At 35.0% G+C, this 16,303-nt stretch overlaps 1 protein-coding gene across 1 annotated transcript in view; it reads right to left on the bottom strand.

Annotated features, from left to right (window-relative positions):
• Positions 1–16,303, bottom strand: part of glis3.L (GLIS family zinc finger 3 L homeolog) — a 216,129-nt gene that overhangs the window by 161,090 nt on the left and 38,736 nt on the right. Inside the window, exon 3 of the mRNA XM_018258381.2 lies at positions 2,317–2,524. Coding sequence (XP_018113870.1) covers positions 2,317–2,524 — 208 coding nt within the window. The remainder of the gene's footprint in view (positions 1–2,316; positions 2,525–16,303) is intronic.

Here is a 16,303-nt window from a genome sequence, read left to right as displayed (position 1 = left end):
CACTCCTGTGGTTGTACCTGAAAGTTGGTTAGTGGTATAGTTAACTTCAATGGGGCAAATTTGTATAGTTTTATTGAATGAGCTCCACTATGTCCATACGAGTCACATAACAAAAGGGATAAGACAAAAAGGGATACATTTTCACACAACAGTAATCCAGATGCAGCAGAACTGCAGCAATTGCGGTTGTTGAATGAGGCAAGTCCATGTGTTTGGTTTTCACAGAAAAGGTGCTGCAACATGCTGACAAAGGTAATGCAAATGGTTTTGAGGCTGCTGATTATATTAATTACATAAATTCTACTAATATATTCTGTTTCTCTGAACCTTTATTAACAGTCCATTACTGCACTGTGAAGAGCACCTAGAGTAAGGAAACTAGAATATAATTTTGAAACACAACAATAATATATAATTATTATGTCTCAGAGCATGTGGCGGAACAGAATTGCTTCCACTGACTCATGCCTGATGGATACTTTTTAATTTCATGCAGTGCTTAACAAAAGAAATACAGCATACCAGGGGCAATGTTACATGTCCTCCTTATAATACATAATCTTCCAATTTTTTTATTAAATGTTACCTTATTAAATATTACATTTGTTAGTTGGATTACTAATGGAGCCACTGATCATCACTTCCAGGCAGGGCAGGGAAATGATTAACTGATAATTTGTTTCCCAAATAGTTGCTTGAATATTGTTACAACAGTATAGTTCTAACATGCTTAAAACTAACACCAGAATAAAAGGAACAAATACATGCAATAAGAACGGATTAATTCATTCATTCTATAATGTCTTGAGCGTGAGCTCAAAATCAGGGTCCAATATGAGTGCTGTATTGTTTATTTTACTCACTAATTAACAAATCTGAACAGCCAAGGGAAAATAGGGACTTTACTATATTACAAACAAGCAACAGTAGGCACAAACGGATGTATAGTAAAATTACTTTAATGTCTAATACTGACACACATTTTTAATGATTAAATATTTGGTTTTCCATTACTCACCTGGCATAGAGTTGTGGCAAAGTTGCCAAGCATAACAATAGGGGCAAGCAGGCCCAGTGGATTGAAGGTGGATGGAAGGTGGGGAGCTGCACTGATATGCAATTTTAATATATGAGTGTATGTGAAGCTGATCATCTTCCTTAAGTTTTAGGGGATAGGCGAGGAATTCTTACTGTGGGGCCAGTAATTTTTTGTAACAACACTGCACACAATTTTCATATTTCTACAAGCAGAAGACTGATCTAAGGTAATCCCTGGTAAACCATGGCAAATTTGTGAATTATAAGGACAGTTCCACGAAAGCAGCATATGTGTCTTTTGGTCAAGGTTATGAATGGGGTGAACTAGAAGGAAACACTGAGATTATGAGTTTGAGTTACTTTGCACCTGGATTTACAGGATACTTACTTACTTTAGTTGAAAGGGATGTACAAAATAAAAATGAACATTTCATATGAGATTCCTTCCTTTACCGATATGCATGATTTATTATCTAGCAAAGTTCATAAAAGACCACAATGTTTCAAGTATAGAAAGAAGCTAAGAAACGCAACCTCTAAAGCTAAATATTCTGCCACTGCATTAAACCTAGCAACAAAAGTATTAAATATTAAATATTTTTACCTGCTTGATTTCTATGATATAAATGTTCTGAGTATACTAAACAAGAAGTTCAAAAATGGGACAGATTAATCAAAGTCGACAGGTCTCAAACCAATAACACTAACAATAATAGTGGGTGGACAGAAAATGCACATCAAAATATGTGGATGAAATGTAAAAGAAAACTCCCTTGCAAGTAAAACTATAAGATTTTGAAATAATAATAATTTATGACGATTCAGTCCCTATCAGTGGATCTATGCAAAAAAAAAACCCTCAATATATTTAAGTAATATATTTGTTTTTGAAAAATTCACAATGGATGCATTTGGGAACAGTTTACTTAGAAATAAAGCATTTCATAAAGGAGAAGGAAAGTCGTCTTGCACTTGGGGTGCCAAATGTTAGGTTGTTTCTAAATAAATAAATATATATATATACCCCCTATTGTAACATACAACAGTGTTATAAGTCACAAGGTGTTCGATGACCATATAAAGGCTCAATGCCTACTGCTTTTATACAGGTAATGGAACTCCAAGGTGCTGATGACATCACTAAGCACTATTTATAAGTATATATTTACAGAATATTTATAAGATAAATATATATTCACTTTTGTTGTAGAAATAAGCAGCACCGTAAGAATTTTTTATATTTTAAAGATTGAAAAACATAAAACATTTGATAAATACCTTGTATCAGATGGTGGTATGGCTAAGTGCTGTAGATTAAATGTCCTCTGTAGACTGGGACCAATCTGGTTGCATGCTGTTGCAGCCTGGTTGGCAGGAGGTGAAATAGGACCCAATCTTTGAACCATCATGGGGCTGCTGGTGACCATGAGATTGTTGTAGCTGCCCTTCCCTGAAGTCTTGCTCTGTGGCCCAAAGCCAAGATTTCCTGAAAACACAAATAAGTGATGTAAGACAGGGGATTTATAGATAAATTAATGATTTAAATAAATTATGGATCACTAGGGTGTTTTTATCAAAAGTAGCAGTCATGAAAATGCCTAAATTCAGTTAACTATAAATTTTAACTGCAATTTTTGTATGCACAGGGCCAATATGAGGTGGGTTAATCGTTATAGCATATGTAAAGATGAAAACAACAGTATAGAAACAAGCAAAACAACATCATTTTCATTTACCATATTCTGTCATCCAGGATTAAGGAAATATGTAGCATTGCACTACAACTAACCTCATGGGGTACAACAATGGATCCTATTTGTAGAAGGCAATTAGTACAAATTAGGCAGACGCCAGATACATACTTTTTTCCTAAAATATAAAGTTTTACTTGTGCACTCTGTGTACCAGATGTACCACAGCTACTGTATAATATTTAGTTTAATGACAAACAGCTAGTTTTGTATATGCCATGGACACAGCATACCTCCACTCATTTACAAATGAAGTGGAGATCATTATATAGAGAAGCTTAACTGCAAACGATAATGAGGCATTTATATAGAGTTTTACAGAATTGTATATTCCCTGCACCAGTGGGACTTACCATTTAAGGTCCCTATCGCATTGGCACATTATAGGGTAAATTTTATCAGGAGCCAGTTAACCTTCCAGAGTGCAGGGGGAAACCTACACAGACAAGGAGCAAACATACAAACTACTTGCAGTTATCACCCAAGCCAGAATGGAACTCAAAACCCCATGGTAGAAGTGCAATCCATTGACTACTTTCCTCTACTCCCATAATTTAGAGTTGGTATTCTAGTGTAAACTAAAAGTGCTTTCAGTTTACTTTTCTTTATTTTTTACTATATCAAATAAAATACCATTGTTTTTTTCTTCTTCAAAATAAACAATAAGGGGCAGATTTACATAAGGTCGAATGGGGACCTTCCCCATAGGCTAACATGGCACCTCGGTAGGTTTTAGGTGGCGAAGTAGGGGGTCGAAGTTTTTTTTAAAAAGACAGTACTTCGACTATCGAATGGTCGAATAGTCGAACGATTTTTAGTTTGAATCGTTCGATTCGAAGTCGAAGGTTGAAGTAGCCAATTGGATGGTCGAAGTAGCCAAAAAAAACATTCGAAATTCAAAGTTTTTTTTATTCTATTCCTTCACTCGAACTAAGTAAATGGGCTCCTATGTGTATTTTTTTAAAAAAAAATATCTATTATTGCGGCTTAGAAACAATCCATAACTTAAGCCAGAGCTATATGTGGTCACAACTCTGCAGTATAGAATTGCATGATATCCCTAATAATATATTTTCTTTGTGAATGCAGCACTGAAGTTGCATTCTGTACTGGATAGTGGGGCACAAATCCTTATTGTACCTACAAGTACAGCGGCACAAAGTGTGCCACATGCAATTTAAATTCTGAAAAGAGTTCAGTGGAAATATTATCTGCCCTATTACACAGCAAATGCCTCAGTGGAATTTACTCTCCTCTTCTATAGAGCTTGGCAGCTTTTCTCTTCCGATGGTTACCATGCTTTCACAAACAAACACTTTTTCCAAAACACAACAGATCTTTGTAATGGATAATAATCTTCCAAGGATCGTTACACTTCTGTTAATTTTTTCACACCAGAGGCACAACAGTTGAATGCAGGAGATAAAAGTTATTTCTTTAGGCGTTTTACTCACTTTCCTTTTACTTTTAAAACTAAAAAGCTGTGCCTCTGAACTTCACAGTCTATATTTTTTGCAGATAAGGAATAATGATATGTTCTTATCAAATATTGGAATCCTGTCAGTGTTGCTAAAACCAATGCCCCAGACAAACCTCTATTGCTCTAAGCTGCTCCAAGCTAAGTCCCCCAGTACGGAAGGGTATGGTGATAAAAATTGAAAAATTCAGGTAGCAAAAAATCTGTTGTGTAAAGTGACATAAATGATTGTTTATGCCTGAATTTTTACACATCAGCGTAAAATCATTACACAGGTTTCTAAGTATGTGCAAAGTTTAGGATCTTCAATGCGGTTCTTTAAAAAAAATACCTATATATCTACAGTATGTCCCAAAGAGTCAGAATCCAGACAACTGTTGGTATTGATGGGCTAGGGAAGGTTAAGGAGGGAAGGTTAAACAAATCTGCTGTGTTTGTTCTTATGAAATCAACACAATTGGAATATTTGATATGAATGTAATTGTATCACTTTAGAGCAATTCAGAAATACTGTATCTAAATCATTATACTTATTTTACCAATGCACCGTTTTTTGCACTTTACAGTGCTCTTGTAAATGAGTACTCTGAGTGGCCGATTTACCAAAATCTGGATTTCTATTTTTTTTTCACAAATTGCATTTTTTCTCTAAAAAACTTTTGTTTGTTAAATTTCTGTAAATCTCTAAAAACTTGAGATTTATCATGTGTAAAAACCACTAAAAACTCAAATACAAAACTGTGCCAAGTATAATCTGTTGAAGTGAATAGGAGATGTGGTGATCCTATTGGACTTTTTTTAAAGGAACAGTAACACTAAAAATGAAAGTGCTTTAAAGTAATGAACATATGCATATAATTGGTGTGATTGATTCAGAAACACTACTATAGTTTATATAAACAAGCTATTGTGTAGCAATGGGGGCAGCCATTTAAAGCTGAAAGAGGAGAAAAGGTACAGGATATACAGGAGATAATAGATTAGCTCTGCTGTATACAATGAGATTCTTCTGCACATATCTGTTATCTACTGTGTATCCTATGCTTGAATGGCTGCCCCGATGGCTACACAGCAGCTTGTTTATATAAATATATAGTTGTGTTCGTGAAGCAAACACACCAGGGCAACACTACATTATATTGTCATTCCTTTAAAACATTTAAATTTTTGGTGTTATTGTAACGTTAAGCCTTCCAGATATTTAGAGGTTTTCAGATTTTTTTTAATGTTTACAGGTGCTAGAGGTATTTGTATTTTTTAGCACATCATTCTGTGTGTTTTTTGTTTGAACTTTTTATAGTCGGATCTTTTAATAACTTGGCATTCGTGGTTTTAGAGAAATAGAGTTTAATGGTGGTTTAAAGAACCTTTAAAACCACTAAAATCTGACCTTTAATAAATAGGCCTCTCCCTCCTTATTTCTTAATTTGCAAGACTGTGTTGTGAGAGAGTATTCATTTCCACTGACTTGCACTGCAGTCAGATATGAGGTCTAATTATGTGGGATAGATGAGGACATCTGGGCACAATAACAATATCTTACAACATCACCGATTAGCTACAGAGATTAGTAACTCAGCATCCATTCTGTTGTAGACAGCTGTATATCAATAAAAAGCAAGCAATGGGTTCCATAAAAATGCCCGCTAGTGATAGAGATAAAGGGCTAAACCTCACAAAGTGTTTTCTCTCTGCATAGTACAGTGAAAGATATATCTATATGTTTTTAAACTCATTCCTGGCTATTCCAGCCATCATAAAAATCTCATGAGGAAAATACTAGAATCAAGTAGACAGAAATAATATTGTTTATTTTAGGCTAAACACAACTGTTAAAACGTTATACTTTGCGACTTCATTTTTATTGACACCTAAAATGACCTATGTGTATTCTGTGGAAATACCATTGGGGATGGGAGAGACATGGAGGATAAAGGCAAAAGCAACACCCAGTTTACTGGCATAACACAAATGAACAGAAAATGTACTGTTATGTTATATTACAAATACCAGTGCATTTTGGATATGTCACTAAATCTGGATTAAATTAAAATACAAGGATACAAGGATACTTTATTGTCAATACAAACCATAACTTTGTTACAGCGAATTAAAATAACGTTCCACCAGAACTCCTCAATAAAATAATAAGACATTTTTAAAAACATTTACAATAAATACATAGCAATACAACCCAGTAATTACAGGTTTTAGCATCAGCCAGAAAAAAGATTATGATTCCTAACTTCATACTTTTTGTGAATACCAGGCTGGTCATTTACAGAAATTAAAAATTGTACCTATACAATTTGTGCAAAACAGAGTTACACTGGCCATAGATGTAAAGATCTTTAAAAGATCTTTTTGTTATCGTGAGACCTCCATTATTTCGAAACTATCGTTTAAATGTACGATGTGTCCATCAACTAAAAAGACCATTTCAGGCGATATTGCCAGGAAAACTGAAGGGTAGCTGCCTGCTTGGCCCTGCAAACATAGATAGATTGCACTGGGACTGATAAAGATGTTTTAAACTGGCCGATCAATTTTCTGACAGATGTCGGACGTAAAATCGTAAGATGCACGATCGTTTGAATCCCACTAACTTCACAATAATTTGACGGATTGGTCGGATTTCGCTATAATCTTTGCATCTATGGGGACCTTTACCTTCAATATCTCCTTCAACATCTCCCGTTTTTGTGCCCATACCTTTAATTTTCCTTAGTACTATACTAAAGATAACCTAAAGTGACATGTGCATATTTGTGCTAAAAAATTCCAGGAGTCTTTTCCTAATTTGGATCTCCATAATTTAAGTCTACTAAAATTATTTAAATAAATAAACCCAATAGAATTGTTTTGCGTCCATTAAAGGAGACATATAGGTCAAGTAAAAAATCCCTAGTCTTGTTGGTAATAATGAATATAATAATGTTCTGCTGCGAAAGGAGGCGGCAGGAAGTGGAACAGATGAGCAGGTCTAGAAGGATTTTTGCAGAAATTTTGAATAAATAAAACCGAAACACAATTTTTTTCCCTTCTATATTTAAAATAGTATAATGTACTGGCACATTCTTGTTTACACACATAATTGGACAAATTTACTAGAGTGAAGTGCGCTTCGCTAGCCAAAATTCACCAGAAATCCAATCCATAGGGACATCTCCAATTTACTAACAGACGTAGAGGACAATTCGCTAGTGAAAAAGTACATCGCTAACTAAGTTTTGCCCTTTCCCCAGGCGAATTTGCACTCGTAACGATCATTACTCATGAAAGTGTGATTTTTCCATTACATTACCCCTTTCGCCAGAGTCTGCTTCACCAGGGTATACCTGGTGAACTGATTAGATAAAGCTACATCCTCCTCAATCTTATGTCAGTGACACCATGTCCTGTTTGACGAAAAGTCATACAAAATGTTAAAACGCTGGCATTTTTTCATATTTTATAGTGGGATTATGTTTAAAAATTTTAATTTTTTTTTAACCATTTGAAGGTCATGCCACATTTGTTTTAGGGTGGACTCTTTATTTTGCTTCCTTGGACATTTTTAATAATAAGTGGCCAGTTCAACCAATTTCACCAACATCTCTAATAAAGACACATATATGACCTATAAGCAGGCAGAAATTAATTTTAGCAAAAGTTTGCTATGAAATACTCGCGTTGATGAAGTTTGGCTGTCTGCTGAGTCTGCCGAGACGTAAATTCGAATTTTGATGAATTAGCGTATGCGGTGCAAATAAATGTCTGACGAAGTGTCGCAAAGTATGGCTGATCCTTCCAAGTTGACAATATGTCTCCAATAAGGATTACTTACATCTTAGTTAAAATCATGTACAAGGTAGTTATTTTTAACATTGGAATTATGTGATACAAATTGAGTCTATGGGAGATCATCTTCCTGTAATTCGGAGCAGTGTCAGACTGGGACACCAGGGGCCCACCCAAATACCTTAGACCAGGGGCCCGCAAAGAAAATTTAGACCAGGGGCCCACTCTGAGTATATTATTCTTCCTCTCCTCACTCAACCTCTATTCTCCCAGTCTCTTTTCTTTACATACTATAATCTATTATTCCATCTATTTAGCCACTTTGTTCTCATAAAAAAACAGAGAATGGCCAGGAAATAGGCCAAATGTTTAGCAGCATGAAGCCCACTGACACCTAGGCCCACCGGGAGTTTTCCTAGTATCCCGGTGGGCCAGTCCGAAACTGATTCAGAGCTTTCTGGATGAGAGATAAGTGATCCCATACCTGTACTCACAATAAAAAACTACTCTCAAAATATGCACATACAGTTCATCACGTACATTAAAACTGACCTATACATCCAATATTTTTTCCACTCACAAAATGACAGATCAAAATGGGGACACTTTTATCAAATTTAAAGCAGAGATTCCAGCTATTGATCTGTAACAGTGGTCACAAGTGCCACTTTTAGGGTCCTTAATTATGGAAAAAGCACAAAACCACAGTTGTTTTAACATATGTCATATTATATAAAAAAAGGATGCCTTAAGAAATAGACACCTTTAAGGAATCATTTGCTGATACAGGCCTTTAATCAGCCTATATTTAAACTTGTTTGAACAATATTTAGGAAACTAAAATATAGTAGATGTGCTCTTATTCCACCATGTGCATCTCAGCTCATAATTATGCTGTATGGAAACAATGAAATGCTAAAATTTTTACGTACAGCAGCTGTGCATACGTCTGATAAATGAATGCAACGTCCTTTAATACTGAACACATTAGATGGCTCAGAATATGGGATATAGGTTCAGAAACACATTGAAAAATTAAATCATTTGTTTCAATTAATAATTAACAGTTGCAACAGAAAAAAAATAATCCCTGTTTTATGTTATCCATTTCCTCATTCCACAGTCGATTTCTTTTCTTTGCTCAACTCTTTAATTTCTCAGTTAATAGCTAAACCCCATCTTCGTTAACATGCAACAGTACACAATTGCAATCTTTTACAGAGATTCCATTGTGAAATATAGTTGTGATACTATATGCTACACTACACTCTAAATGGAGTGAAGTGTTGCTATTGGAGAGGTGATTGCCTGTGTTATTTAAGTATATACACAAAGGAGGGCAACTGGGCACCCTAACAATATCAGCAAGCCAAATCACTAACTTCTATTCTGTCACAGTTTGATACAAGCTTCAGCTCCCACTGAGCATACTGAGAGTTTTATAAAAGTCTGTAACAGAACAGCAGTTACCTCATATATATTTATTACAACCAGTTTTCTGGTGGTACTGACCAACTAAAGTATGTCGTTTTAAAAGGTCAGTGAGCTGTGAAAGATGGAGCCCCTTTTGCTTGATCAAAAGGTATGCCAAAGCTGTTGGTTGCAGACACTATCACTAAAGTGAATCACCACATACTAAGCTTTCTTAGTCAACAATTAGGGGCACCCTCATCAGCACAGGGCCATCACGCAGTAAGCAAGTGTGTTTCTTTCTGGATATCAAATGTGTTTCAGTCTGAGCCACAAAAGACAACATAATAAAAGATAAAGACTTACAGGTTTCTACATGCTGAACAATAGACTGATGGCAGAAATACAATATAGAGTTTACTAAAGCTTGTTTCTACATGGTTACATGACCTTGGTTTATTTCATTTCCATTTTCTTAGTTTTGTTATAAATTGTGGCTGCACACTAGAATACACTGGCACTAACAATACCCTGCAAGTAATTAAAGTGTAACGCAGACAAATGTGAAAATTTATACTTCCACAGACACGTTATAGGTGCAATGTCTGCAGACAAAGAACAGCTCACGGAATCATAACACTCACGCTGCATGGGCCTGGAGCTGTAATTCAGACTTAGGTAAACAATGGTCATTACATTTATTTTCCATTGGAAAGTGGTGCAAATGATTCAGGGCATGTAAGAAATAATATTACTCTCATTCAACATAACTGAAAATAATCATATGTGTATTCTCTAAATAATTTTACATTTTCACTAATCTTTGTTTAATTCCTGGATATTCTAGCCCTTGCTCAGGACTTATCATCAAATAAGCAATTAATATACAATAACATGGGTTATTTTATAAATAAGGGTAAACATCTACTAGATTCTGTATTAAATAAAAGTTAATATATCCCACATGTATTTGCTAGTCAGTTAATCAGCAATAACGAATTCTGCAGTCATAATGGTAATCATTCCCTTATTCATGGAGAAAGAACAGCTATTTCTAAAGGAAAACTCCAAACTGAATTTCTTTATATTTGATGAATGTAAAAAGGAAAAGGAAATTTGTTTACCACTTGGGGGGATGTTTAGGCACCGGCAAGTGAATGTATTGACTTACCTGAAACCCTGGGCTGGTGCTCCTATCAGCAGAAAACTGCACCGTCCCGGGGGTTATTCCAGCAAGCACCATGGAGCGCTCCTCTTCCGGCTTCTTTTTTCTTCAAATTTTGCAGGGCAGACGTATGCACAGTAGAGTGAAAAAGCTAACTTTTTAGTTAACTTTCGACTTTTTATGCATGCGCAGCCGCGTGAAGAAAGAAGAAGCCGGAAAAGGAGGGCAAATGTACTAAAGGGCGAAGTGACTAACGCTGGCGAAAATTTGCCAGAGTTACGTCATTTCGGTACTTCGCCGATTTACTAACAGTCGCTGGTGTAACTTTGCTAGCGAAGGAGATAGACTCTAGCGGTACTTTGCTCCCTAACGCCTGGCGAATTTGCGCTCTGGCGAATGGACGTAACTACGCAAATTCACTAAGATACGGATTTTACTGAACGTTACCTCTTGCACCAGACTTGCCTTCGCCACCTCAGACCAGGCGAAGTGCAATATAGTAGATAGGACTTCCTCAAAATGTAATTGAACAATTTTCTAAATCCCAAAAAACACTGGCGTCTTTTCCTTTTTTCAGGGTGATAGGCTGGAAAAGAGTGTAAATTTTTTTGGGGGTAAACCGCTTACCCCCTACATTTCCTAGCATATGGCACATAAACTATACACTGGGCTCATGTGTAGGGTAATATAACAACTCTTTTTTTTTTATTATATACTGGGCTCATGTGTAGGGCATTATAACAACTCTATTTTCTTTTATTGAGGTTTCTCAGGCTTGTGTAATGTATTTGCTGCAACATATACGTCCATTGAACTTTAACTTCTGGCCATATGCAAATTAGGCAACGCTAACGCAACTTCGCTTTGTTTGGCGCAGTAACACTAGCACAACTTCGCCAGCACTCGGCATCCTGGATGCAACTTCAGATTTTAGTGAATTAGTGCTGTCCTAGCGAATCTACGCCTGGCGAAGTGTTGTCCTTTGAGCGAAGCCGTCGCTGGCAAATTTTTGGGGGTTAGTAAATTACCCACGAGTGTTTTCATACAGGTCATGGATCTCCAAAGTGACAGGTCATGGATCTCCAAAGTGATTTCTAATATTCTCATATTTTACAACAGGGTGTACTTTATTTATTATAAAACACAAGTTTCAGTGAGTCATGTGACATAAATGACATCACTTATCTCTGATTATAACTGATGACATCACTAAGCACCGTTTAAAAGGATATAATTAACAGGATATTCATGGCTCTTGTGTATTAGATATTTAATACTCAAGAGCCATGAAAATCCTGTGAATGATATCCTTATAAATGGTGCTTACTGATGTCATCAGATGCACTGAATCGCATGTATATATAATATTATAAGTCATTATTATAATATTATGATAAGTAGAGAACAAAAAGATGAGATTTGGATAGAAACCAAAATAAAAATTTAAAAGAACTTTAGGGCCATCAAAGGACAGGGGTCCTCCAATTTGGAAAATGTTATGCGCAATTCATGAATACTGGGAGACACATTTTTCCATCCACATAGTGGCAAATCTTACTAAATGAGACACAGACTTACATATACCTCTTATATTGTTATGTACTGTATGCCATTAAATATCCAAGTGGTTTACTATTTTGTAGAAAAACAACCAGACACTTGAGAGAAAGAATGAATAAGGCTACAGTTGAGGCAGTCTTGGATCCAGATCATAATAAAATGGCTATAAACCACAATACACCATATGTAATAAAAGGCACTATGTTTGCCCAGGAGCAGTAACCCATAGCAACCAATAAGATTTTTGCTTTTAAACTGGTGACCAGAAATGCTACCTGCTGATTGGTTGCTCTGGGTTACTGCTCCTGGGCAAACTTACTGTATTTTATTACATATGCCCTAATATAGCTAACAACCAATTGCTTAGCATTAGCTCCAAGCCAGACATTCTATTTCCATCTTTACATGCATTCCAATGTGCTGTCTCAAAATGCTGCAAGGGGGAGTTGGTATTAATCAATTGCTACTACAGAGGAAAGATTTCTGTACCCTGTGAATTAGCCTTTGTGATTCCAAAGGTACTGAATAGTACTTTACAGTTGAATTGAATAGATATGGGCTTAATCTGATGAATTTCGGTTTTTTTAATATCTCTGGAAAGTAGCACGCAGAACGTTGTTTTTTAAGTGTATCAGTCATATTTTGCATCACTATATATCATTTCTAACAGTAAAAATGCTGTGTCTTGGGGTGCAAAAAGCAGAATAACTTGAAAAGTATTAAAACCTTTTTTTTACTTCCATGTTTCCACATATTTCATAAAGGAGGCTGCAGGCTACATGCATAATGATAGTACAGTAGATTACATTTATGTGTGCGTATATATTGTAGATACATTTATAAGCATTTGCTATCTAGTTAAGGTACAGCTCTGGGCCAGTAAAAAATTTCACTATAGGATGTCAAATCATTTTCAATTTTCCATCCCAAAGGAATTTTTTTGATATTTTTTGATTTTTTTGATATATCATGGCAAGCATAGAGAAAAACTAGTGTTGGGAAACCTACACAAATGCCCCCAAAACATTTTAAACCAGCATTGTTCATGAAGTTTTACACTTATCAAAAATAGTAAGGCATTCCTTTTTTCAATTGTGTCCTTTCATTGGTTCAAGGCATGCTAATTAACTGGAATTCTCTAGTGCTTTTTCTTTCCAAGAAAAAGGGAAAAAAACAGTGTGTATAGCGCAGCACTCAGTACAAAGCATAATGCAGAACAAGAACTAGGATTAAAACTACTATATATGATTCAAAGCAGAAAGCGTTTTTCTTCCAACTCCTAATCTTTGCCCTAATCCCGCCCCAAAAAATGATCTTTTATGTCCGAATTATGTCCGAATTCAGCAACGGTACACCATGTGTTAACAGTCATTGAACCTATGTTTCCAATTATGGTTTTGGTTAAAAGAAACGTTAGCTTATATATTAGAAATTGCGTCTGGTATTCTAGATATTGTTTTTTCTCTAAACATTTTTGCTTAGACTCTGGTTAGTGCTTAAATTATGACAGTATACTTGAGTCCTAGTCTGGGCAAGATTGTAGAATGTCACATGTTGTTTAAACACAGAAAGTCCAAATCAATGCAAAAAAGTATTATACCAACTAACTTTTTGTATGATCAAGATCCACAAAATCTCTCATCACTACTTAAATGACTGTTAAAATGTGTAATAAACCACTGTACATCCCCCCTTTGCTCCAACATGACACCTGATTTTATACATTAAAAATATTTTAAAACCTAAAAAATCAAATTCGGCTGCATTTATGCAATAGTGTGACACTTAGGTGGCAGACCTTTGGAACTTTTTTTGTCAGCGTTATGAAACACATGGCAAAATTGTATTTTCAGCATCACAGCACTCTCTTGAGCGTATGCTTTTCTGCACCCTTCCAAACACTTTTTCAATTTATTTTTCTCTGTCAGTTTCAAGGTCAAACAACTTTTAGTTAGTGTGAAAAACTAGTTATATTCACACTACAGCATGCTTGTTTTACATGACTTACACCATATATACATTCAGAATAAAAGCCTGACACTCATAGTTATACGTTTCATACATCTGTGGGGTGAGCTTAGAAGGTGAAGGGAATGTTTAGGTAAGATTGTAATTTCATGCAAGCATTTGCAGTTTGTGGCAACCAGTTCATTAAGTGCTTCAAAGTAATTTATACTGTGGTTTGTGGTGATTCTCATTGTTTAATTCAATCATTTTCTCATTAATTTTCTGTTTGCCTAAAAGCACCCAGAGATATATGATGGTAGTTTGGAGTAGAAAAATATTATATACCAGTTTTAGTGTGTAGGTTTTAAGTATATGCATACAGAAATCTCCATTAAACCCATATTTGGTATTGGTGAGCTTGGCAGATATAAGACATTCAAAATCAACCATGTTTTCATGCATAAAGTATAATAAGTTATATAGTTGTATATATTTATTAACAGGCTATTTACCTCCATATTTCTTGATACAGAAGTTAACTAAAAGTTAAATAGCTCAGGAAGTGCCTCTAAGCCAAAAATGCATAAAATGTTGACTAACTTGCATTTGAATTACATTTTCCAAAAAAATAATTTGATATAAAAAAGAAAGTACATTTCAGTTATATGTTTACAGAAATTATCAATATGTTCTTTCTAAAACATTAATTAATATTTGACTAAAATGATCAAAAACGACGAAAAAGCATAGCGATCCATTAATAATACCCTATTTAGCGGTGTAAATCAGTAAATGTTAGTAGCTGAACTTTATTAAATCTATGTTGCCAATTTACTAATCACCATTATGAAAAATCAATTCCAAACAATCCGCAACAATTTATCAGCTAGAATGATTGAATGCTCCCAATTCAAAGTGGGATATTAATATTATAATAGGTCTATAATGCTCCAATAAATTAATAAAAAGAACAACAAAAAACACTGAATGTTAAATGTTTGCACATTACTGAAACATTTAATATATGCAGTGGTTTTGGGCAGTGACTAGGCAACTAAATATTTATTTGACAAAAATAGTTGGGACATGAAGTCTGTGGTTTATCTAACATGCTTATATTTATAAAAGGGCAATACATGAACTGAATGTGTTAGTGCAACAATATGGGGAAAATAAGTTCTTAATTTCTCCCAATTCATTGCCTCTTTTCTGTGGAGTGTGGATCAATAAAAAAAGCCATAAAACATGTCATATGATGAAGGAAACAGTTTTCAATAAATCCTACTTCTAATTGACATTTACCAAATCTGAAGATTTAACTATTTTTGAAAAATATTAGCTGTACCAAACATTCTGACTGCTGGGCTGGCAATTGTACTTCATCAACAACTGAAAGAACAGATTGAAACCCCCTGATTACAGTTTGACTCTTGAGTTGCAGAACATTTTACTAATCTCAGTTTCGAATAGGTTAAGGTTCTAGAGGTTAAACTTACCCCTCAATATCTCTCAAAGTCTTTTTGGACCCTAATTATGGACACGTTGCATGGCAACATTACGACCATACATGCCATTATTTTACTATACCTTTCTATCATTAACATTTTGCATGATTGTATCCAGCTGTGCCCTTGTAAAATGTACACATTTTTAAAATAAACCAAAAATGAGTAGTTGCCTACTAACAATGTAAATAAACATTCTTCATTAAGCAGTTCTCTTTATGAACACATTAAAAGCTCATGACACAAATAACTCATATATCTCTTTTTCCCCATTTTTTATGTACTTCTATTCAAAAGCAGTGGCCATTAGAATCATAGAATGCGCACTAAGGGGAGCGATCTTGCTCTATTTAGTGCACTTCTACATATCCCCCCCTGTCAAGAATGACCCCTATAGTCTGAAGCAACTTTTTAAACAGAGACAAATTACTACTGAGGGCTTTTACACAATTTAACGATACGAGTGGATATTTTTTGAGTATTCTGAGGGATTGGTTCCCTCAGACAATGTTAAATCAAAATTTTTAACTAGTGAATCAAATTTTCCTATTAACTTAAACAAACAGTAGGATAATTTGATTAATTTGATCAAAATTTCCACAAAGATCACACATTTTACAAGAAAGGCCATTCAATCTTTTATAAATTTGCCCCTTGACAGCTACGATTG

This window comes from Xenopus laevis, chromosome 1L (assembly GCF_017654675.1).
Source record: "Xenopus laevis strain J_2021 chromosome 1L, Xenopus_laevis_v10.1, whole genome shotgun sequence".
NCBI classification, from domain to species: Eukaryota; Metazoa; Chordata; class Amphibia; order Anura; family Pipidae; genus Xenopus; species Xenopus laevis.
Note: the sequence above shows the minus strand (reverse complement) of the source record. Positions and strands in the feature narration are given on the sequence as shown.